At 39.2% G+C, this 24,848-nt stretch overlaps 4 protein-coding genes across 5 annotated transcripts; all 4 read right to left on the bottom strand.

Moving 5' to 3' along the window:
* Positions 1-894: 894 nt before the first annotated feature.
* Positions 895-4,125, bottom strand: LOC112571997. Its single transcript, XM_025251467.1, has 7 exons — positions 3,966-4,125; positions 3,540-3,710; positions 3,239-3,266; positions 2,704-2,886; positions 1,977-2,092; positions 1,380-1,515; positions 895-1,103 (listed from the first exon to the last, which is right to left on the bottom strand). The coding sequence occupies exons 2-6, from the start codon at positions 3,699-3,701 to the stop codon at positions 1,390-1,392; spliced, it is 615 nt and encodes a 204-aa protein (XP_025107252.1). The 5' UTR covers positions 3,702-3,710; positions 3,966-4,125; the 3' UTR covers positions 895-1,103; positions 1,380-1,389.
* A 2,790-nt stretch (positions 4,126-6,915) lies between these two features.
* LOC112571995 lies at positions 6,916-10,080 on the bottom strand. Its single transcript, XM_025251464.1, is given in 8 exon segments — positions 6,916-7,142; positions 7,489-7,634; positions 8,048-8,163; positions 8,887-8,914; positions 8,916-9,067; positions 9,264-9,291; positions 9,567-9,726; positions 9,935-10,080. Coding segments are annotated over 6 exon segments (603 nt in total). The 5' UTR covers position 9,726; positions 9,935-10,080; the 3' UTR covers positions 6,916-7,142; positions 7,489-7,514.
* A 3,177-nt stretch (positions 10,081-13,257) lies between these two features.
* Positions 13,258-16,194, bottom strand: LOC112571996. 2 transcript variants are annotated; one of them, XM_025251465.1, is made up of 6 exons: positions 16,036-16,194; positions 15,218-15,371; positions 14,855-14,882; positions 14,185-14,364; positions 13,735-13,850; positions 13,258-13,570 (listed from the first exon to the last, which is right to left on the bottom strand). In XM_025251465.1, the coding sequence occupies exons 2-6, from the start codon at positions 15,368-15,370 to the stop codon at positions 13,448-13,450; spliced, it is 600 nt and encodes a 199-aa protein (XP_025107250.1). In that variant the 5' UTR covers position 15,371; positions 16,036-16,194; the 3' UTR covers positions 13,258-13,447. The 2 variants fall into 2 exon arrangements, with proteins under 2 accessions (XP_025107250.1, XP_025107251.1); XM_025251466.1 differs by having other exon boundaries at positions 16,026-16,177.
* Positions 16,195-20,259: 4,065 nt separating this feature from the next.
* Positions 20,260-22,812, bottom strand: LOC112571994. The gene is made up of 6 exons (XM_025251463.1): positions 22,683-22,812; positions 22,102-22,273; positions 21,915-21,942; positions 21,394-21,561; positions 21,026-21,141; positions 20,260-20,546 (listed from the first exon to the last, which is right to left on the bottom strand). The coding sequence occupies exons 2-6, from the start codon at positions 22,270-22,272 to the stop codon at positions 20,418-20,420; spliced, it is 612 nt and encodes a 203-aa protein (XP_025107248.1). The 5' UTR covers position 22,273; positions 22,683-22,812; the 3' UTR covers positions 20,260-20,417.
* Between the last annotated feature and the right edge of the window lie 2,036 nt (positions 22,813-24,848).

Below are 24,848 nucleotides of genomic sequence, written 5' to 3'. Positions count from 1 at the left end.
CAAAACACACACACACACACACAGCTTATATATATATAGATAACCGGCCACCATACACACACTAAGAGGGAGAAAGTCTCTAAAGGAGAGAAAATATGTGTGTGTGTGTGTGAGTGAGTGAGAGAGAGAGAGAAAGAAAGAAAGAGAGATTTATGTTTTCCAGTCCCATAAAGAGAATCTCTTACAATAATTAATATTTCAAAACCTTGTATATTATATTACGCAGGCACTTAGTTTATAATCATCAAATTTAATTCTTCGGTTTGGCTTTTGAAGGAATTCACTCACGAAACGATTTTATCTCATAAAAGCACACAAATCCTACACATTTGTTTGCAAATGCATCCCCCCTCTCTCTCAGACACACACAAGGGGGGTTCCTGGTGTCCTACATGGGTGATGATCTTACTCATACAAACTCATTGGTTTGATGTTCTAGGTACAACATCAGGAGCAATCTGCCGGACATCTGTCCTCCCTTCAGACTGCGTACCTCTCTCTTGACCTTTTCCTCTAAGACTGGTCTACAAGCTTACTGATTCTAGTCGGCTTGTTTGGAGGATGTTGGCATCTGTCCTCAGTAGAAACTTGACAGGTTCTTTCAATAGTTAGTATAGTAGTGCTTTCTGTGAGAAACAGGCCATTGCTGTCTTCGATGATTGAAATTTTAAGGGCTGAGAGCATGCTTCTTGGTGAGTGTGATTATACGCCATATTAATCATACTTTTTAAAATACTGATGATAATAATAATGTCATGTGTATGTTTGCGTGTGTATGCCTATGTGAGGGTGTCTTGGTGAGGGTGTTCAGTAGTTCACACACACACACACGCATGCAAGCACTGACAAACACACTCAAACACAGACCCAGTCATAAGATGACAAGTCCCGAGAAACGTGTTTCAACATTTACTTGCTCTGTTCTATTCGATGCAATATTAATTTTTCCTCAGTGAGCACACAGTGAAACGACAACAACGAAGAGAGAAACGCTGAGTGTATGGGCTTCTACACTCATCGTCGGGAGTCGAAACTGCATCGCCGATGTTATTAACAATAATCTCCATTCGATGTCGAGCCCAGACCAGGGTCAGCATTCACGTCTGAAAACCCAAGAACAATCATCTGTTTGTTATATAATTTATAAATTAAATTTTTAGTACTAAGTGTAATCTTTAACTATCTCACTCGTATGCATACATACATACAAACGCGCTTAAGTATATGCACAGACAAACACACGCATGCACAAGTATTCATATAGACAACCAAGCACACACGCTCACGCACGCACTAACAGAGTAATAATGATAGCATATCACATTTTAGTAATGACAGTATTCTGTCTACATTAGACTTAATGACAACATACTGCTTACATCAACTGCTTCACGCTTTGGCGACAAATTCCACTTTCGTGCTGCTGTCTCCTGGACCGTTCAAATAGTTGAGAGCAAAGTCGCTTCCATAACGTACTTGGCGACATCTGAACGGCAAGGAGACGATGACGAAGGCCTGCATACAGCAAGAGCAAGACATTTATTTTCAAAACATTCAAAGGCACCCTTTAATGGTACGGAAAAAATGTTGGAGTTGTTAAAAAAATTAAATAATGCAAAATGTGTCAAGCGCATACACACACTCATAAGGACCAAGCTCTTAGCGCTTAAGAACAAGAACGAAACATGGACAGCATACGAGGGACAGGGAAACAAACAAATAACATTTGAACTATAAGGGAATAAACAAACGTACTAAACGAAGAATAAAATCAAATACAGAAAACACAAAGAGGAACCAAATAACAAGAACAAGAGCTGAGAGTAACATGATATTGCAAAAGGAAGGGTGGAAAAAAGGACTATTCATAAAATACACAGTATCGCTAATGGATTATATAGAACATATATGTGTATATGAGTGGGATAAGTTAAAAAAGAATGGGTAACAAAGCAATGCCGTATTCAGAAGTGTACCTTGGGGGGCGTGCGTCCCAGAAGGTAGAATCCTTTGTTGGGGTACAACTCCATGACATGGCTAACTTTCTCACCGAATGCTTTCATATGTGAGGCGAGACCCTCCAAAGGTTCCCCTGCAACACAAGGACAATTTTGACATGTTGAGCCACTCATATGAATACTTGCTTAATTAGTCGATTGGTTATTTTGTTAATTAATGAGACGATTGAGTTGTCTTCACTTGCGTTTAGTTTGTATTTAACATTATTTATTAAACTTAATGTTATTTAATATTATTTGTTTATTTATTATTTGTTTAATTGTAAAACATAGTTGAATGATAAATTGTTTTTTTGTTTAGCTTATTATTCTTGATGCACCCGTAGTGTATGTAGAACTACGCTGGAGGCATGATGCGACCTCAAAGTTAACACGGAGGGTTAGCCAGTGGCCTAAGTATAAAGGTTAGTATAAAGGTTAGTATACAGGTTAGTATACAGGTTAGTATACAGGTTAGTATACAGGTTAGTATACAGGTTAGTATAAGGGTTAGGAATGTTCGCTCCGCTTAGACTAGCATTTCTAGTCAGGAAATCTCAGAATTCCCCTTATAGAGAATCGTTAGAATAAAGAACTATTTCTTTTCTTCCATTATTTTATTTTTGTTCAAAAATAACATTACGAAAATAAGACAATCAATCAAGCAGTCAATAAGCGCAAAAAATACAAAAAATATTTCTGTAACCTTTAAGCTCCAGGGTTCTTTCGAAGAGTGTGAGGTTGGCATCAGGCAGGTCGTCCCATCTTTTCCATTCCACTCCCACACTCTGCATTTTGTCGCTCAGGTCTCCTGCAGGTATTGAATAAACGTCTCCAGGCAGGTTGATTTTGGAGAGTTTTTCATAGCTGTCCTCCCTCATTTTGACCACTGGGAACAGACATTTTTGATTCTGGTCAGCGTGGAAATACTTGGGATATTGAGCATCGCGAAAAGACTTCGAGCCCCGTACAAAAGAAAACAAAACAAAACCCCGATGACTTTGATCACCTAGCAAAAAACTGAGTTTTTAATTGAATAACTTCATCAGTCGGTTTCACCACCCTCTATTCCACCACACATCCACTATTCGGCCCTTGCTCTGCCTCCATCATGATATCAACCTATCCCTAGTAGTTTCTTTCTCATCCCTCCATCCGTCTAGCCATCCATCCATTAGTTTAACAGAATACACCATGAACGATCTCTGCTAAGACTAAGGAGAAAATGTTTAAACTCTCACCAAAAATAACCCTCGATGATCCAAGAACCTGTAAAAAGAATAAAATAAAATGACTGTGACTATAATGATGACGAGTGCAAGTAAATTTAAACATGAAAATAAATATGTGTATGAGTACTTGTAGGTGTATGTTCGTGTCTGAAAGTTCAATAGCTATCTTCCATAAAGGTGTGTTTATCTGCGCCTTCGTATATTCTATATATATAAAACTCCTGGATACTCTTGATTCAGCGACTGCAGTATGATGCTGAAGACAGACACGCACTTTTCGTTTAAAATTCTCTTCTTTGTGTCCCCTCACCTTAAAGGAGTGCACGACATCAAGGTCCTTCAGCAGGTCCTTATAGTCCTCGACAGACACGTTTGAAGCTTTGTAGACATCCAGTATAGTGTACTGGTCTGATCCATAGACGTTGGTGAAGACAGCGGACAATGCCACCAGTGTTAGAGTCGCCACGAGCATCTTCAGGGCCTGGAACACAGCAAAACAAAGAAAAAAAAAGTGGAAGGATAAAGAAAGAAGAACAGAAAATACATTTAGCAAATATTAGGTGACACACGGGACAACAAACACGTGGAAATGTATCAGTTATATCAGGGAACATTTCTGATGATATCTAAGTATATTCTAACATTCTTTCTTTGCGAAGAGTTTTACACAAGTTACCTCTTTGCTGAAGGGAGCAGCAATGAAAGAAAGAAATAAAAGAAAGAAATAAAGTGTTACCTTGGCACTATGGTGCGTTCGAGCTTTTACAATGTTCGGGGTAGCGACTAAAAGGTCTTAGATGTGGAGCCTGGACCAGGCTTATATAGCACGGGAGGTTTATGTAATGAATGGGTTTGTCACCACCAGCGCCACCTGGCGACAACTCAGCAGTCTCTAGAAACCATATTTCAGCAAGAATTAAAGTGAGCTCACTCAGTGGCGGTGTTCACGTGTGCAGTGGGAGGAGAACATGCACTCAGCTTGAACGATCGAGTCTGATGTTTATTGGTCGTTTTCCTCCCTTTGCACACATCACGTGACAGCTGACGCGACAAAGATGGCCGTTTTGGGGTGAATCCTCGAGTGATAAACGTTGTTGCCACAGCACTTGTGTCACAGTCGATGTATATTGGGTAGTTAGCGTGACAGCTCATTCACAGCTTGGTCATAATTCTTACCTCGGAAAATAAAGGTAAATCTTTCGGCAACGAGGTCAGAAAATTGATTTTCCAGGTGAATCTTTATTCCAGGTAGGATCCCTTATGTTTAGGCGACGAGGCATTTTGCCTGATGAGGATGCAAATCACAGGAAGGGTCATCCAGGAACGAAACACTTGGACTTTGAGAAAGCATTCGCCAGGGATGTGCAGATGGGGCGCAGAAATGTTTGACAATGATACGAGAAACAGTAGTCCTGCCATGTTCTGGCACATGACAAAACTTCTTAACTACTAACCTCTTCATCCCCCTGTGACCATTATTGTCTGCTGTCATTACTCGGTAACTTCTGAATAAATGATAAATAAGTTTTCAGAGATCGACCAATAGAAATACGGGGAGGAATTTTTAAGCCTATGAGGAGAAGTCGACCAAACAGTCATCATAACTGGAATCATAAGTGATATTTTAATTGTGAGATTGAAGGTAGACCCCACTTAAAGCGTTCAAGGTTGAAAACTTAAATTAACATAAGATATCAATGTGTGTTGTGTGATTAAAACTAGAAACGATAACTTCTACTCTGAACGATTGTAATTGCTCAGAAAACTCACCATCACCGATCGGCATGATAAGCAAAAGCACCACAGTACTAAATATAAATTCAAACAGATTCATTTTGGAACAATTACGTTTTATTTGCTTCTGTCTATCATTTATTAGTTGCTTATGTTGCATTTGTTATCCTCATTATTCATTGTGAGCTGTCTTTGTATGTACATCGATAGACAAATATATACAGGACAACTTCATTTGGCCAATATGTACATGATAAATTCGTGTATGGGGTGAATCGTTGTGTTCGAAACGGAAGGCTAAAAAGAACAACAACAACAACATTATTAACAACAACAACAACAACAACAACAACACTCATTGTCATGACTTAGTCATTTATATGCATAGGTGACAGATCGGATTTCCCATTCAATCACACACATACCACACACACACACACAGCTTTAACTCCTTAATACACACACACGCGCGCGCACGCAGACACACGCACAATTTTGACGTGTATTTTCTATTCACGTACACATTCACACACCTGACATACAAACGAGTTGGTAAAAAACTAAATAGACACATAAACACACACAGGCGGCTACATTTCGCTCCAGTATTCGCCAATCGGATGGTGGCGGGAATAAAGTGTTGCTATACCTTTTCATGTTAAACCTGTAATCAATTAAGAAATTACTGATAGCTTTGCTTTGAAATAATAATGTAATGCCTGTTTCACCCCCCCCCCCCAAAAAAAAATTTCCGTAGTTTGCTAAAATGTTATTTTAAAAATATATCTACTATATTTTAATCCCTGGAAAGAAGGTGTGCAAAACAGGAATTAAATCTGCTCTAAGTAGTCAGTAGTCCATTACCGCATACACTAACATATATAAGACTAATCTCACACATCTGTAAATTTACAGGTATACATTTGAGGTACTCAACGTTTTATACACTGCTTAAATACAGACATTATTATTGGGTCTCGTCTGTAGCATCAGCTTTAGGAATCACCAACACTTTTTTTCCTACAGATAAATAGATATTTAGGATAGCGTTCCATTTCAAACACGCATTTGGATGTTTTTTCCATTTACTGTTGTTGCATTTATCTGATATACTTATTTGTTCTTTACTATTGTACTGTCTTCAGTACTTCCCCTGGGAAGGAAAGGTGTTTTATTATTAAACGCTGCATTCTCCGTCACAAGTTGAAGATGTAGTAACCAATGCCGGCTTTGTCCTGTTCATCTTGTGATGCAATGCATTATGGGAGAAGAAACTATAAAACAGCATTCAGGCTGTATGGAATGAACTAGTCAAACCAGAAAGTGTCTAGCACCTTACATTTTGTTATAATCTTGTAATACACGATGTACAAGTATAATAGATAGGTCTTTCTCTTCATTTGTCTCTTGAAATGGAGCAGAAAACAACAGAGAATACATCACGAGGACATGACTGGAAGAATATGGCGCTGAATTGTTTTCAGTCTGTTGTTTACTGTTGTCTTACAATAATTCTCAACATTTTAATTTTGTTCACTGACACCAAGCAGGAGTGTGTGGAGAATTCATTCTTTATGGGAGAGCAACCATTGTGCTTTCACTGACCAAGTGTAACAAGCAGGCCGAGCCAAGGGGATCTGCTCGATGTTTACTTGTGTTGGATTTTCTTCTTGATTATATTGCCATGGTAACGACAGCGCTCAGACCAAACTTTTTTTATTGTGTGCATTTATTCTTTTCTTTGTGCATCTATGCCTATATCTTCGTTGGATAAGTGAGTAAAATTAGTAGTTTGTCTGGTGTTTGGTTTGTGTTTTAAATGCTTTAATTTTGTTTATTGTTTTTTGTGGTAGATATTGGAGCTTCGTAACTCGAACGAACACACATGCATGAGCTCACACACACACACACATACACACATGCTGTCACATACTATAACAAGGTCACTCAGATTAGTGTCCAGAGATGGTGCTTTATTTATGTGAGGTTTACTGACTCATCCGTGGCATCTCACGTAGCAGAATGAAGTAGACTCAAGAATAAAATAGCGATCGCCTTGTTTGTTCACGAAATCAAAAAAATAAACAAACAATTACATTCGTCTGATTGTCAACGATGGCAGTACTTCTTGTTTGTCCTTTTAGCCCTCTTTTGACAACAGCTGGGTCAGCAATCCTGTCTGAAACAGAAGAACAAGACCAAGACATTAAGCACAGGATCGACAACCACGTGGCAATCGTGTTACAAAGAGAGTTATCGTACTTAGTCTTGTGTTTCCTGCAGCGAGACAAGAACTGGATTTCTACACTGTCGGCACTAAACACAGTCGATGTTGTGTTTAAAGTGTTTTTAATTTAGATTTTTCTTCCATTCTCGGGTAAAACCGTTTTTGCTCAGTTGGAAAATAAGGCTAAAACAACGATTGAGTGATTGTGAAGACAATCTTTTTCAGATTAATCTCTTTTCTTTTTTGCTCTTCTTAAATTGAAACTGCAGGCAATACAAATGTTCTTGCATGGACTCACATTTTGTTTGGCGGAAGAGGCTTCGTTCAGATTCTGGTGACATACTGGGGTTTGACAACGAATTCCCCGGGTCCTCCCCAGATGTCCACACCTTCGCGGCCAAAGACTTCAATTTCATCCGGGACGGAATTCACGAAGACGAAATGCTGGATTGCAAAAAAAGAACCAGGGTTTTTATTTGCTGCATGAATTCTGTGGGACGAAATGCTGAAAGTAAGCAAGATGCAGGTCATTTATTTGCAAGCCGAAGCTACCTGTAGCAGTTGTCATGTGACCTTCAGGTGATTGAGGTGCAGTGTACCGACTTAAAAAATTCTGTTGACAAAGCTTATTAGAGTATTCGAAAAGAGTTTTAATGAAATTATTGAGGACAAAGAGATCCGAACTGTTTTAATTTGCAAAAGGTTAAACACAGAGAGAGAGAGAGAAGAGAGATGGAAATAGCACATGCCAAAGAAACACAAAACAAAATCATCATCATCATAAGATAAAGAAAGTTTTGGCAGAATCGATATCACAGATAGAAGGGAGATAATAGGGAGAAGGCTGAGTTATGGACCCTGTGTGGTGTTGCACCGGCAGCTTGGTAATACTCGAATCGGTGTGCCTGTAGCAGACCACTCATGTGCTCTCCGTATCCTATCAGCATTGCTTTGAGTTGTTCTTTGGTGACATCTGTAGAGAGAAAAGAGAAGAAAGATAATCTACTGCTAACACTAAGCTAAAGCATCTAGAATACTAGACACAAAAGATTCAGACCCTCAGGAGAACATGACAGTGGCAGGAGGTTTAAAATATAGTTCAGACTGCTCAAATGCTAATAAAATTTCAGACACTAAATAGGACTTAAAGGTATTAGCCATTCTTATGAAGACTACTATGACAGTGTATAGCTCCTCGAGGAGCATAGGCTGCAAAGCCACTGTCATTATTTACTACTCTGATTATTTTAAAATAAAAGTGGTTATTCTATAGTGTTTGATATCTCTGTTTCTGGACATGACACTCATTGGTGCACTTTATCAACACGTAGATATACGATTGGACTATACATATATATGAAGGGGAAGAGAGAGCGGAAGAAGAACGAAGTCGTAAGGGTCCTAGACTAAGCAGTAAATATATATATAATAACAACTGTAAACAATTAAATTAGTATGTTATCTTACAATTCAGAAGACAATACTATCATTTAAGAAAAATCCACGCCAATTCAAAATGCCGTAAAAGAGAATACCAATAAGTTGGACAGAAATTTTAGAGCTAACTTCAAACCAGATGACCATCTGCGGAACTTGAGAGATACGAATCCGTCTCGACTGCTTGCGCATGCCTGGCAAAGAGAGGGAGGAGAGAGAGGGAGGAGAGAGAGGGAGGGACAGTGGTTGAGTGAATTACCGGTTAGAGTTGATTCACTTTCAAAGAGAGGTGACATTGTCGTCGGTCAGTTCCACCCGTGGCCAGCTCACACCGCATCTTTCCATGGTGTCGGCCATGTTGACAGCAGGAATGACTTCAACCTTTCCGGGCACTGTTATCTCGTCCAACTTCTCATAGCTCTGGGCATCGAGTCTGATCACTGCAACAAGAAGGTTAGTTTACTTTGAATGTATAAGTACACGTATGTATTTAGGTATTGATTCATTTATATGTATATAAAACATATGTATGTGTATTGTTTGTATGTCTGCATATATGCGAACGTATCTAAGTATATACACTTTTTGCTTCCTTCCGACTATCATTCATTCAAGAGGAGAAATAACCTTTCTTACCAATCAACAGTCTTGTGGATCCTGTAACCTGAACGAAAAAGAAAAGAAATGAATCCGATTATGATTAACAGTTTCATGTCGGAAATATTCGGCATTAAAGAAAACAAAAACAAACTAACAGTAAAAAATGTAAGTGATATACTTACTTGCCCTTAATAGCAAAGCTTAGAAAACCCAGATGACTGAGTGTATGCATATATGTACGTAGGTATGTGCGTATGTACATGTGTGTGCATGGTTAGCTTGTGGGATTGTGGGTGGGAATGAGTGTCGTTGGGTGCACGGGTGTGCGCCACAGCTCACCCTGAACGAGTGCTTGACTTGAAGTGGACTCAGCAAGTTTAAAATGTCTCTCTCGGACACACTCTTTGGCGGTTCGATGTCCATTATCAGGTAGTTGTGAGGTGAGGCCTTAACCACCAAAGTGGCGATTGCCAGCAACAGGGATGTAGCCACAAACATTCTGCACACAAAATTAAGATTGAAGAGAACACACAAACGAAAACAATATTGACGAAAAATTACAGAAAAGAAATAAAGATATGGTTTTAAAAATGTAAAGGGAAACCAGATGAGACTTTGATTAAAGGAAAGGAATACAAAACGATCAGTACTCTCAAGAAAGGAAGGAAGGAAGGCAGGAAGAGGACGCAAGAGCGAGAAGGGATTACCTGGATACTGTGTCGCAAGCGCTGCCTGGTAATGTTCAAGGATGAGGCACAAGTGTTTATAAGAACAGGTGTAAGCTTATATAGGACTGGGGACTTTGTAATGTATGGGGCTGTCACTGCAGGTAGCACGTGTAGCCACTCTCTACCACAGCGCCCCCGTGTGGCCACGCAACGTACTCCCAACTCGCCCCACCTCCTGGTCTTCAGGGGGCGTCAGCAGTTCTTGAGCAGCCTGCCCCTGACCGCCATTGTTTATTATCTAATTACTGTGTTCGTTAGAGTGTCTGTTGACACAAACCTGTTGCCGTTACACGTGTATACGAGGCTATTTCTCTGACGTATAGTCGAGGGCTGCATGGTGCGCCGCCTGATTTACTGATGGACGGAGGCAGGTGTTTGCGAGCGTCACGTGACCACGAGCTGTGAGTGTCGCTTTTTACATGTACAGACGAACTTAATCTGTCTTTTGTTCTCTGTGTGTGTGTGTGTGTGCGTGCGCGCGCGCATGAAATAGTCTGATTTTTGTGTTCATAATCGATGGCCAATACCCAACCGAGAAGATCATCAGAAACTCTCTGCAAACGCCGCCAATTACACTTTGAGATAAGCCAGTCAGGGAAAAAATGTTTCCAGGTGTGACTAACTATGTAGTAGACCTTCAGTGTTTATCGCCAATTACACCTCCTTTCTTATACGTAAACAAACACTAGAACCTGTTGAAAAGGTGTTTGGTTGATGGACGGGAAATAGGTACAAATGCTTGTTACTTGTTGTTTACTGCTTTGCTTAGACAGGTGGGGCTCACTCCTCCCTCCTCTCTATCTCTGTTGGCAGATTATGCAGATGGTGGAAAAGTTCAGCACGAAAAGCAAATACAGCTCAGTGCAATGCGGAGAACATATGAGATCGTCATGATGATGATGATGATGATGATGATGATGATGATGATGATGATGATGATGATGATGATGATGATGATGAAATTTATGTTTCGAAATTACATTTTAATAGTTTCATATTAATTTTTTTTTCTCTGACTATATTTATTACTATTTTCGCTGGTGGTGTGCAGGTTATCCCTTCTGCACTCTTTCACACTTTGATAGACTCGTTCAGTCGAAGCTACTTCACAGGTTGTCCTTGGATACAGATTGTGGTCTCCTTACTTACTTGCCGCTGTTCCCATAATTTTCTGTGGCTCACCTTCTACTTTAGGGTCACCTGTCGATGCCGACAGCTGCTCTGGTCAGATGCTAATGAAATCTCTGATCTTATTGTGTCTTCCTTTTCCTTTTGTCTCATTCTTTATATTAGCAGAGTGTGTGTGTGTGTGTGAATATACGTGCATATGTAGATTCGATTATATGAATGTATATTATTTGGTGTTGCTGTTGTTGTTGTTGTTGTTGTTGTTGTTGGTGGTGGTGGTGGTGGTGGTGGTGGGGGATCAGCAGGAAATGAGATCATGGGGCAGAGACGGAAATTACAGTCATAACAACCATTCACATTCACAGCTAACATTGCCAGGAACAGGAAGGAACGAACAGGTAGGAGTAAGGTGGAGAAAGGAACAGTCAGGGTACACCAATGTTCTGGGCTCTCTGGAGCTTGTCGAGCAGACATTGTTTGTACGCAAAAGATAAGAAGTAAAAATCCGGATGTGGAAAAGGAAAAAATGAGAAGAAGAAACAAGAGATTAAGTTTCTCGACGGGGATGTCACTCCTCTCCTTCGTTTTCTACATCGGCTACCCAACCCTTCTCACATTCAGTACAAACTGTCCTTACTGTGTTTTAATTTCTTCCAGCCTCCCGTTGTTTATCCTTCGTAAGCTTTCCGTGTTTTGTTTTTGCCTCAAGCGATAGCAGCAGGCTGCTTGTGAGCATGGGTATGAGCTATATAAATTATTATCATCATTATCACTCTCTACCTTTTGTGTCCATAGCAAATTTGAGTGTGTGGCTTCTACTGTGATGAAAATAGAATCCCGTTATTATTTTTTATGTCGTTTCTCAATTAAAAAAAGGTTAACAAACAAGCAGCCTTATCCCTCCCCCCCAAAAAAAATAAACAAAAAACAACAACAAAAAACAAACATAGAGTATGTTGTTTCTTTCCAATTTTCTTAGGTACTGTGATTTGTTAGCAAACAAAGTCTAACACTCTATGTAGTGTCTTTTTTGTGCAGTTTCAATTAAAATTAGTTGTATAGATAAACATTAAATAAAAATTTCTAAAGGATGTGCATTTCCTATTCCAGATGTAGCTCTTTCCAAACAGATGACTAATTGTCTCTTCCTCACCAAGGCACATATAACACCTGGGGACTAACACTTTTTTCTTACGAATCCGAACCTCTTAATAAAATTCTCTGAAGAATTTTATAAGAACCATTTAATCTAGTTATTTGTTGTCTTATGCATTTATTAAAAGTTTCTACGGTGTATTTTCAAACTAAGCATAACAGACACTTTTTTGGCGAATGTAAACAATTCTAGGAGGGTCACGTGTCAGGTGATGGTAAAGTCGGGTTCCACTGTAGTACGGGTATGTGCGATAGCAAGTCGACGTCGAGTTTCTGAGTAATATGCTTACTTTTAATGGCAGCAGTGTAAATAAAAAATTATTATATGTAAAAATAAGATGCTTGCATTTAAAACTACAATTCTGTGAAGGATGAATGCAGAGCTTGTCAGTCCTATCACATCCATCAACCAAAATGGACGAAGTTTTACGCTGAAACACTGAGACGTGTGGCATCACGTGACTTATGTCAGCAGTTTATGACAAATTTGTCTTCATGGCATGGAAACATCACTTATAATTATATGTATCTGTAGACATTCACGGAAATGAGACTGCTGAGAACCTCTTACGACAGTAGAGCTGGCTTGGTGGCTTTTTAAACAGTTTTAGAAGATGGTTCAGCTTTGGATTGATAGGTGGATCTGTGCGATATTTTTTGATGTTCTTTGTATTTCATGGTGTAGTTGTTTACATTAATATTGAAAAACTCATCGTCATCCAAGTCGTTCTTACAATTATGTACTTAGTCTTTTTCTCATAGTCTCTGGTAGATTATAAAGGAGTTCAGAGTTTATGTTGCTGCTGCTGTCTTTGAAGAAATGTCCAATCTGCCAGCACACACACACACACACAACACACACACAAAATACACATACAAAACACACAAGACACACAAACACACACACACACAGTTTACACTTCCGGTCCTGCGCAGCCTCACTGTCTTAATAAAGAATGGTCATAAACATTGCTTTCTTGTCTTTCACACGCAAACAGTTTCAAAGCAGGAAGCCAGAGAAATGTCGCTCGTCTTTTATTGAAGATTTTGTTTGGCTGTTGAAGCTAAAACGTTTCATCGGGAGGCGAGAATAGACTGATTACGAATGACGAAGGTGAATGTTGACGCATGCCTCTTGAGAACGTCCGGTCACGTTACCATGGACGGGGTCACGTGCTCACCAGCCTTGTGTCGTTGAGCACAGCTTGCTTAAGACAGCTTTGTCACGTACTGAACTGTGGTCCTGGCTTTCCCAGGCCCTCCAAAGATGTCAATGCCTTTGCTGCTGGCATCATTCAAGTTCTCACGAGGTAGGTTGACAAAGAAGTAAACCTGGAAGCGGACACAAGAAAATGATTTAGCAGAACTGAGTACAGCATCAATGACACTCGAAAGGTATAGTCCTAAACAAAATATGAAAACATGACAGAAGAAAGAATAAAAATAGAATAAGTAAGAAAGACAAAAGTTGAGGGTGCATGTGTCTGGGTGTGTACCTTGGGTGGATAGGCGCCATTGGCTTTAAAAGCACGGTATGTGAAGGAAGAGAGCACTGGCTTGACAAGTTGTCCGTATGCCTTCGCCTCCGACCAGAACTGCTCCATCGTCTTGTCTGGAGACCAAAATCAAGGGAGAGAATCAGTCAGGGGAGAGAATGAGTAAGCAGGGATTACGGTTCTCAATCACACAATCGTTCGTCATCAGAAGCACAAAGTTTCACTCGTTCTCACTCGTTTACTAAAGGAACAAAACATAAATTGGTGTTTCATATATTTTAGAGAAAAAATGCTGTACTCGTGTTGACCTTTGAGGTCATGTTTAGAAGCGTAGTCAACATGGCTTAAGATTAAACTATGGGAGTAATTTTCAGACCATATACTTAAAGATCTGGTTTTTATTTATCAGGGATACCCGTTCTGTTTTGTCAATTTGAACAAGAATCTTACCCTTGAGGTCCAGGGTTCTTTCGAAGAGAGTGACATTGACATTGGTCAGTTCATTCCTGGGCCAGGAAATGCCAATGTCTTCCATTAAGTTGTCCAGGTCTTCCACTGGGGTGGAGCATGACCTCCCGGGTATGTCGATTTCTCCCAGCTTTTGCAGGTTGGCATCATTCTGTTTCACCACTGTCAATGGCAATAAAACAGGATGCAAACAAAAAATATAAAATTTATTATTCACTCTTTACCTATTGTTGAAGAAACCATAAAAAGAATAAGAAAAACAAAGATAAAACCATCAATAAATATGCTGGACAATATGGAAAGAAGGGAGGAGAGGGAAAGAGACTGTGAAGTGATGTAAAATACCGTGTGTGAAGTACTGCAAATTACTGTCTGTGATGTGAATTACTGTCTCTTAGTCCGTGAAGTGCTGTAATGATTTCAAACTTTGACTTTTCTTCTGGGAAATGTCATTACTGTGTAATGTGTGTACTATTGATGTCGATTGTAACTAATGATGGCTGTATGCCTCTTGGACCAAGTTTGAGAGGTTACACAGAAACAAATGTCTTATGCGACACTCTGACCCACATACTCCAGGGATTCCTCTTCTTATTTTATAAACAGGACACCATTCAGTATTTCTTTGAAGATAGGCAAAAAGGTTTCATACCTATCAGATGCCTTGCTATTCCTTTTGCCTGTTAAAAATATACAAGCATAGATCAATTTAGTATCAAACCGAAAACCATGTCCGAAATTCAATTCGTCCTGTAATAATCTGTGCAAAGAATTACACTGAAAGTATATTCAGAACACACATTTAAAACTTGATTCGATAGTTCTGGATATTAATCTTATCTGCAAGTTATTTTAAATCTTCTTTCATGGAGCTGTAAAACCTGAATTTTCGACAGCATTTTAAAACCAGGAACAAGCAATTCAGGGTTTGAAGCAATAATTTCTCGGCCATGCTTTTGTTTCTGTGTGTGTGTGTGTGGTTTTCTGCACATTCTTTGGATGATGCACGCCATACCTTGACTTTCAATTCAATTTCGACATCTCTCAGAGCGCTAATTATCTCGCTGGTAGTCGCATCACGGATGTCCAGGAGCAGATACTCCTTGTTGGCAAATGCGTTGGACACAAAGGTAGAAAAAGCCAGAAGTGCAATTGCAAGGGCATACATTCTGAAAAATAAAGAAAATAGGTCTGGAAAGGAAGAAAGAATAAAATCTCAAGTAACTACTCTTCGTTACGGAGGAAGGACAATGAAAATGAAATCATAAAGGCCTTTCGTGAGAGAAGTCTCAAAGTGAAGAACAGCAATTGTGTCCTAAAGCCCCAGTGGCCATAGGCACTCGTCCATACTGTGTATTGACCAACGTTTGGACTGATTATGTTAACCAAAGTTACAATGTCTTGAAAGTAAGCATCGAAGCTATATTTTTATCTGTGAGCTTCACAAACAAATGTTTAACGACATTTGCAGTTAAGAATCGTTTTGCTACTTTTCTTGCAGCCTGTCAAAGGTCCTAATACCTAATAAATGACAACGGAAAAATTATTTTATTACTCGTCAGGTATTTCACGCACACACACACATATTTATTAATCATAATTCCACAATAAACATCTGATTAAGAAGACATTTAAAAACTCTTAGTGTTGGAACTTACTTTGTCACCAAACATTATTTAAAAACCAAACATTAGAGCGTCTAGTCTGCCTTGTTTTGGAACAGTAGAACCAGCAATATATACATTATGTATATGTAATCATAGAGGTAGAAAGCAAGACAAAAGAAATAAGAACAAGACAAAAGTCAGGAGATAGACAGATACCTAGACTCACTTGCTGCTTTCTCTACAAGCACAGCACGGCAATGTCGACGGCAAGATGGCGTGGATGGACCAGTCACCACGGACTTATATAGCGGGAGGCAGCTGCTGTTATTCGTCAGATTAAAAAAAAAAATAACCACAAACAGCTAACACCTGCTCCTCGATTCAATGAACACGTGAATGTTAATGAGCATGACGTCAGCAGACATGTGGATGGCCACGCGGATGGCCACGCATGCTGGAGGCGTGGACAGAGGGCGGAGTCTTTTCCCAATTTTATTGCCTGGCTTGGACTAAGTGAGATGCACTCGGATCGCCTGCACTAAAATGTCTTGTGACCACAGGTTAATTAGCGCACAGGACATACGAGGCGACAAAAGTGACAATAAACACCAGGCTATTGAATGGTTAACCGTCTCTGCTACCAAACGTTTTAAACAAATTGTTTTTTTAAGTATTACTTAGTCAGAGATTGTTTAAATTTTTGTCAACTCGAAACTAATTTTCTTTTCAAATATAAATATCTCGTAATTTTTCGTCGAATTCTGTGTGTCTGTCTGTCTGTCTGTCTATGAGTGCGTATGTATGTATGGATTAAAATATGATAGATGTGACAAAAGTCTGACTTATTCTTTATTGCTATATCTCTTTCTAAGTTGTATCTATACTTCACAACCTTAAAGGAACGTGTACATAATGTGTATTGTTTGCTTATTTGCACAAATAAATATAATGTTTTTCTAGCCACATGATTAAGTCTAACACTTTGCCAGTACAGATGTCTTCATGCTCTCCAAACAGAATCACAGAAGTTAAAATTTCTTAATGATATGCTGATCTTGACTGAATGTAAATCTTTTTAGAAAATACTAACAAACTGACCTTGCCCTAACAGATAATTTATCCTCTTCTTCAATGAAACACACAGCATAGTTAGCAAAGGATAACAGAGGACAGAGTTAACATGTGGTAGAAGTTTCTCTAGTATTTTTTCAAAGCTAGAATTCCTTTTTTACAATTCCATTGGGCAGAGAATCAGAGTTTCCAAGCACTACTTGTACAGATTTAGTCACCTTAACATTATCTCTCGGACATTTTCTTTTCTTTCTTCAGTTCCTTTTATGTTTTTAATCTGTGATTTATTTTGAAACTGCTTAATTGCATTTTGAACTCTTGCATATTGTAGAAAGTTAGTGTTACCAGCTTTTCTTTTGTACTCCTAACCTTTAATAATTTATATGTAAAGGGGATGTTGGTGTATGTCATTATCTAGTGAAATATGGGTTGTGATGGAGTTGATAGAATTTGTCGTGGAGTCAATTATTTTCTAGAATACTTCCCATGACGGGCAGCAAAAATAGCCACAGGTGTAGCGGTCAGACAATTAAAAACTTTTGTTAAAAGTGTTAGACACACTGAGTCAGCAAAACTAGCAAATCATTCCACATTGATTAGTCAACAGAAAATTAAGACTAGAAGTAAAGGCAGGATAGATTGATGGAAGCCATTTATTTCAGCTTGGCCTTGTAGCCACAAGCCGATACCAACAAAGTGTTTAGCAAGTCCATTGTAAACATCGCTGAAGTCTTTTTTATGGATGACTAGCAGACACAACTCCAGACAAATGTTTTTACCTAATCTTAGAGATCGTTGCACAGGTCCTCCCACTAATCACCGGCCGTGGACTGACTCCCTCCTCATGGACGTCCCCGCGGCATGGGGTCAGAGCTACTGACCATCGTCAGTGTAAATCTTGTCCACGCCAGATGGCTCTACATTGATTCCCGTCGGACACAAGCAGTTGTTTGTGCTCCGATCCGCAATAAATCGTATGTTAGTGGGTGCTACGAGATCTTAAGGTGATTGGATAAGCAGTCCGCTTTTGATTGCCTTAAAATGTAAAAAAGTGCTAAACTTGCAGAACACTCTTACAACAAAAAGTGTAATATGAAAGGGAGAGGATATAAATATAAGAAGGTAGTAATTATCTTTTCAAATTGACATAAAGGTAAATCCATTGAAGTTATTCATTCCTTACACATGGTCATTGTGGGTCCTCAAGCATGGTGGATAGAAAACCCTAGCAATTGATACCAGGCCTTGAAATAAATATTACAAATATTTTTTTCATCTTTTTGTGTGAAAGCGTGAAGACGGCTTAGCTTAAAAAATACCTTTATTATATCGTAGTTATTTTAGTAAACAGATTCTAAAAGAGAGTGAGAGGATAGAGAGAGAAATTGGCTTTGAAATTTCAACTTTTGCTGTACTGGAAAAGTACGCCAGGCCATTTCAAGAGATAAGCAAAACAGTACAAAACACAATATTATTTGTTTATAATTTCCTGAGTTTTAAAATAATTTGAAATTCAAGAAATTAGCGAAGCAAGGATAATGATAACAGCACTTTAAGATGCGGGTCCTTGGGCAGAGAGAATTTCCAAACCGGCATTACACTGAGCGGTAAGAAATGATATTTTTTCATATTTGTAAATAGTGAAAAGGCTTCCAAATTTTTTTTTTTAATTTGGACACAAGAAAATGTAATTTACTTTAGTCAATGCACCGCGATAAACATGACATTATTTCGCAGTTTCAAGATTGTGAAAATTAGAGATTATCTGCATTTCCCGAAGGGCAATTCTTTGTACAGGAGGCAGAATATGCAAAATACTAAATAAAATTATTTAATAAATTAACTTGCTTTTTTATTGCATCTGTAATAAAGTTCAAGCACACACACACATACAGATCCAAGAAAGAGTGCACAAAACTACCAAAGGTCCTTAAAAGATTTTTGAGAGACAGAAAATGTTCCGCTGATGAACTGGATTGCAGCATCATCTGAACAAACAAAAATAAGCAAACACACAAACCCGCAAACAAGTAATTAGTTAAGCGAGCAAGCAAACAAACAAAAATAACACAAATTCACCGAAAGTTAAAAAAATAGCACACATGTGAATGATTAGAATAAAGAAAGACTGCAGCATGTCCTCCCCAGTATTGCTGTGCTCGTTGTGAGTGGCATCAGATGTTACCCTCATCGTACAATGGAGCAGCACGTGACACGTTGACACCAACCCTCGTTGTAAAGTCCTGTGTTCCACACCTTTGTCAGGTATACGATCTTTAAAATGAATAAATCCAGATTTCTACCTTTTAAAACTAAAGTCGGTATAGGCATCTGAGACATATGGCCTCATTTCATGGAGTTTTACAGTCTGCCCATCGTTGTGCTTGAAACGATGTTGTTACATCACACTAAGGACCCCACACACTCTAGAATCAGTGGACCTTGGTCATGACCCATTGTACTTTGAAAGTCCTGTTGAGATGCTTTCATGAAACCCCGTTTGCGAGTTAATTAAATGTTAATAAGAGGCATAGCTTTGTACCTAGACCTTGTCCATCTTTACATAGTCAATGGGTTGTAGTTCTTTCTCCACCACCTAGTGTACCATGAATCACGAGAGAAGTCGACTGTGATGTCTGTTTTAACTTGTACCACCCTTAAGTTTACTCCTACAACAGTCTTATTCTTAATTCAAGATACATAGCCATGTTTGTTTTTACTGTCATTTTGCTAAGTGAAAACGTAGGGAGGCGGATGCCGACGTTCTGTGTAGAAAGTGTTGTGTCGACTTTGTTTTTTTGTTTTATTGTGTGTGAGCCTGTACCCATAGAATCGTTAAAAATCTCTCATCCTCTTTTGGTTTCTTACACACACACATACTAACGCATTTACTCACTCACTCTCACAAGCAGTTAGTGTTTACTCCGAGCCAGCAACACGGGATACATGAGGACAAAGCAGCCAGCGCAGGTGCCATATACAAGGAAAGAACAGTGTGCCTGAGACAAGATTTGAACCCAGGACAGCCAATTCTCCTCAAAATCATGACAAGCGCTAACCGTTACGTCACCGAATCACCCGAAAGAGAAAAGACAGACAGAGAGACAGAGAGAGACAGAGAGAGACAGAGGGAGGCTGCAGAGCCTAACAATCTTTACATATGACATCCAAAATTGAAATAAAAATCTCGCACTTTAAAAAGTCATTGAAACCTGTTAGTTGATGTCTTTTAGCTCGTCATGTCTGTCTGCTTGCATTGCCGCTAGGTTCAAATGCATACTGACATCAAGTTTAAAGTTGTTTGAGTGTATTCAGTTTTTTTTTTCACTAAAAAATTGTAATAAGCATTCCACGACGACAAAGGAGAAAAAGAACAATGTAAATTATGATTGCTTTATTTTCGGTACTTTCAATACAACGCCATTTTGCACAGTGATTCGAAAGGTAGGGAGAGAGAACTCTCGTCAGCTGAACACTGAACGTCCAGCTGTGAACACTGAGCACCTGCAGCTGTACTCCACTGCTGGTCAATGCGCATTAATTTCTAAGGATAAGGATCTGGACGTAGGAAATCTCGTTCTTGGTTGAACTAGGCCCTCCGAAAATGTCCAGGCTAGGATAGAATTGGCGAATTTGGTCGAGGGGCATGTTGAGGAAAACGTAGATCTGCAAACAGAAGTCGACTAAGTTTAGTAAAACTATGAACTCAGTCTTATACTGGCTTAACGAACCATAAACTTTAACCCACTGCTGCCTGGTCTGAGAGAGTGAAGTATTATTCTTTGCCGAAATCTTACACTTATTCAAATGTAATTAATCAGTCAACCAGTCTGAAAAGGACGAAACGGTTAGCCAGTCAATTCATCGATTAGAACACCTGCCTATCAATGTAATTAACTAACTCACCTGATCCTAAATGAGGCATAGACTTCAAATAAAATAGCTATACAAGAACATTTCTTCCACTTTTGTGTGAAACATTATATTTGTGAGATCGGTTGTTAGTTGGTCAATAGAAAATGTTTGCAACTGACTGTAAGACCGGTGACCAGGCCAGCAGTGAACGTTCACATCTTTGTCAATGCCTTTAATGTCATGGCTGTATTGCAGTAAGGGTTGGGTTAAACAGCCTTTAGAATGTTTACCTTTGGGGGAAAGGTGCCTTTGGAGATGTAAACGCGGTGAGAGCATTTCTGTAGGACGGTGTTCATGTACTCGCCCAAGTATCTAAGCTCGGCGTCGATCTGCTGGAGAGTTTGTCCTGAAACCCATCAAACTGAACATACAGTGGTATATACAAGAAACCTAAGACGGAATATATGCAGATTTGCACAATATCTACACACACACACAAATGCTCAATTGGGGAAGCATTCATCAAATTAAATTTGATTTTTCAGTCAGAAGTGTTCTCAGCGAGTCGGGACGACTCGGTAACAAAGAGTAGAAGCTCAGACCCACAGTCATCAGAGACATCTCGGTGAGACATACATTCGTTTATACATTCGTTTACCTTTGAGTTTGGGACTCATTTTAATCAGCGTGAGATTGTTGTCACTTATGTCTTGAGCTGGTGGGATCGATACATTCAATCTCTTCATCACAGTACCAACTTCTACAACAGGGACGGCTTCAACCAAGCCATGAAATTTCAACCTGGCGAGTATTGGTTCACTGAGGACTAAAAAGAGAAATACAACATGTTTGCTGATGATTCAATGTCTGCTGTGCTTATATATATAATACATTCAAAAGAATCTTTTTTTTAACTTTATTGAGTTTGCATGTGAAGTTTTAAGCTTGTTTTCAAAATGTATTCTATGTTAATGTGCATTACAGAATTAAATTAAAATAAAAATTCTTTTTGCACTGAGTGAAAAATAAAGACTAATAATTCACAAGAAGTCTTACATAAAGAAGATATATTTCTTTTAAAAGAAACAATTGCTAATTAGCATACAACAGCACAAATAGCGGGATAGAGAGAGTAAGCTTCATTGACACATATTAACACGGTAAAGCTCATTATCTCACCTGCCGCAAATTTAGAGGTCCCGACCTCCTGTTTGTAAGAAAAAGAAACTTAAGTTAAGTTTTATCTTCATGGCCAAATATATATCGATAAAATGTATTAAACATAATTTGACATAGTAAAAGTGTATCAGTATACTAGCAATAGCACTGTATTGAAACCTTCTAATGCCGATGACCAACAGTGTACCTTCACGGTCAGTCCTTTTTCAATCACTGACGAGTTTCGAAGAGCGGAGCAGGCGTGTTCGTGTGAGCTTCCTTTGTCCCATTCCGCAAAGACCAGGTCCTGCACATCTTCCACAGCCCCCGAGGGCAGCAGGATGGACATTGCCAGCAGCAAGGCAAGAATCGCAGTCATTCTGTGAGGCAAGAGGTCACGAAAGGTCAGGCAAGGCACCCTTGGGTGAGCTGTGTTCAATGTGGCTATTGACTGTGCAGCAAGACATTTTGATAAGACAAGTGGGGAGTGAAAGAAACTTGAATAATGGAGGAAGTGTAACTATTTTTGTAGGACATGCCTGAAATCTTTGATAGGTCAACGCAGTGTCTCCCGAAAAAGCCACGAATATGGAATAATGATCTAGAGACCTGCTAGAAGCTTTGGCAAATACATTTTGGTTGTCTATTATCATATTTTGGACATATTGTTCATACTTTAGTGAAAATGTCGATTAACTTACATACGTTACCGAATGCAACCTGTAAGAAAAGAATCACGGGACAAAAATGACTAAAGGAAAAAAAAAATGCGAAAGACGAAAAAGTAACCTGGTCTGTCTTCTGCTGCAATCTTCAAGAGACGATAGGTGAGCAGCGTGGCGACTGGCGGACTAAATACTGCGCGGCGCTCACCTCTGGGGTCGTACGTTACCTTCTGGGGTCACGACCCTGTCTTCTCCAGGCTCGCGCAGAGTTTATAGCGGCGGCGCGTGCTGACAAAATCAATTTGTTGTTTTGTAAACATGTACAAGATGTTTCGTCTCTGGTCTTCAATCAGACCTGTGGTGACGAGTCAAGCAACTGATCCTTTGCTGATGAATATCCATTGATCATCATGTGAGTGATCATCTCAAAATGACTAATAACTGGACATCTCAGGATGGCTTTAAATGTTTTCTTTGTCAAAATTAAAACCGTTGTAACTTCCATTGTGTATGCAGGTGTGCGGTGGACGTGTGTCAGTGTGTATGTATGAGTGTATTTGCAGTTCACCTACGTAACGGTTATCATACTCATGTTTATATATATCTTTGCATTTTATCTTTGGTGCACATACGTTGACGTCAGCAATGTGTGAGTAAGCAGTGTAAACATATGTATGTGTGTGTGTATGAATATAACTATGTGTGTACATGAAAGTATGTTTGTGTATGTGCACGTAGGTTTAAACATACGTTTCATACCTCATGCTTGACATGTGTATGTATAGTTTTATGTATTAGGTACTCGCAGGTCCATTTATGTCCATAACCTAATGGCAGATGAACAGATGCACGTGTCTATGGATGACAGATACAGGTGTCCACGCAGGTAGCGAGAGGACGATCACAAGGTGTGTGAAACGATGTGAAAAGGAAGGTGAAGGAAATAAAATGTGAACCTCAAAAGCAAATATTTTTGTTCAACGGAATATCAACAAGAATTATAAATCGGAAAAATTAATACAATACAATGACATAATATAGTGATGCAATGCTATATTACAACACTATGTTACGATGCAACGATACAGCACAACATTTCAATACAATGACACAATATAATGATACAATACTATGTTACGATACACTGATACAATACAACGATACAACACAATGATACGATACAATTTCACAACAAAAATTCAATACAATTAAAAGATAAAATGTTAAAATACGATGACAAGATGAGAGCAATGTCTACGAAAGGTGACAGATCTCCATTTCTGTTTTATGTGTGTTATGCTTCTTGTCTTCTGTTTGATCCTCGCTTCTGTTTCGCCACTTGATATTTTCTGGAATGTTCTTGTATGTCTGACCACTTACCTTCTGTGTGTGGACCACTTTGAGTGGTTCACTAGTGGTCTCCTTTCTTACACCTGCACTGTTTTGCAGCTTTAGGAACTACATTTCAGCAGCATAAATTTAACCCTGACAACTTTTCTGGATGAAACCATGAATTGTCTCGACTGTTGATGCAACAACTGTTATGCCATTTATCATTGTAAGGGTCGGACTTCCGGTTTTTTCCTTTCACCGCTCGCAGTCTACCAGTCCTTTCCTATGTCGAAACCCTGACATGCTTCATGAGCAGACTGCTCCGTCTTTTATGTCTGTTGATATGTCTTTAGCCTGTTTGTGTTACTGGATCGCTCTAAGAGAGAGAGAAGAAAGAGATGGAGGGAGAGAGAGAGCAAGGTCAGAAGCATGCGTTTCCGAATGTAACAGTCGTTACATATCAACATCCACAATTAGAATAAAATCCTCTCACGTTGAAACGTCATTGAAAACTTCTCGCGTTAAGCTCAAGACTGACAGTGTCCTTAGGTTCCTGTTACTTCAACAATAACAATAAAATAACAATAACAACAACTGCCATTTGTTTAGATTTGCTTTATTATTTGGTACGTTTAATACGTGGTCATATTTCGCAGTGATCCCCAAGATTAGTAGCAAACACTGAACATATAAATGTGAACACTGAGCACCTGTAGTTGTACCCCGTAGTTAGTCTAGGGTCATTATTTTGCAAGGTGTCATAGCTGGACATATGAAATCTCGTTCTTGGTTGAACCCGGCTCTCCGAGAATGTTCAGGGCAGAAGTGAAAGATAATTTAACGTCCTCCAGGTGCAGGTTGAGGAAATAGTAGAAATGGAAACAGAAGTCGAACAGGGTAAGTAAAACTATGCATTTATAAATACTGCGCGGTGCTGACCTCTGGGGTCATACGCTAC

This window comes from Pomacea canaliculata, linkage group LG9, assembly GCF_003073045.1.
Source record: "Pomacea canaliculata isolate SZHN2017 linkage group LG9, ASM307304v1, whole genome shotgun sequence".
Classification (NCBI taxonomy): domain Eukaryota; kingdom Metazoa; phylum Mollusca; class Gastropoda; order Architaenioglossa; family Ampullariidae; genus Pomacea; species Pomacea canaliculata.
This window is presented reverse-complemented; position numbering and strand designations above follow the sequence as displayed.

Coding starts and splice junctions, on each gene's coding strand:
- LOC112571997 (XM_025251467.1), bottom strand. CDS start 3,701: ATGCTCGTGGCGACTCTAACACTGGTGGCATTGTCCGCTGTCTTCACC. Junction 2,887..3,238: donor ATCATCGAGGGTTATTTTTG/GTGAGAGTTTAA, acceptor GTCTGTTCCCAG/TGGTCAAAATGAGGGAGGAC. Junction 2,093..2,703: donor AAGAACCCTGGAGCTTAAAG/GTTACAGAAATA, acceptor CTTGTGTTGCAG/GGGAACCTTTGGAGGGTCTC.
- LOC112571996 (XM_025251465.1), bottom strand. CDS start 15,370: ATGTATGCCCTTGCAATTGCACTTCTGGCTTTTTCTACCTTTGTGTCC. Junction 13,851..14,184: donor AAGAACCCTGGACCTCAAGG/GTAAGATTCTTG, acceptor TTTGGTCTCCAG/ACAAGACGATGGAGCAGTTC. Junction 13,571..13,734: donor ATGGCGCCTATCCACCCAAG/GTACACACCCAG, acceptor GTCCGCTTCCAG/GTTTACTTCTTTGTCAACCT.
- LOC112571994 (XM_025251463.1), bottom strand. CDS start 22,272: ATGACTGCGATTCTTGCCTTGCTGCTGGCAATGTCCATCCTGCTGCCC. Junction 21,943..22,101: donor AAAAAGGACTGACCGTGAAG/GTACACTGTTGG, acceptor TCTTACAAACAG/GAGGTCGGGACCTCTAAATT. Junction 21,562..21,914: donor GACCTCTAAATTTGCGGCAG/GTGAGATAATGA, acceptor TTCTCTTTTTAG/TCCTCAGTGAACCAATACTC.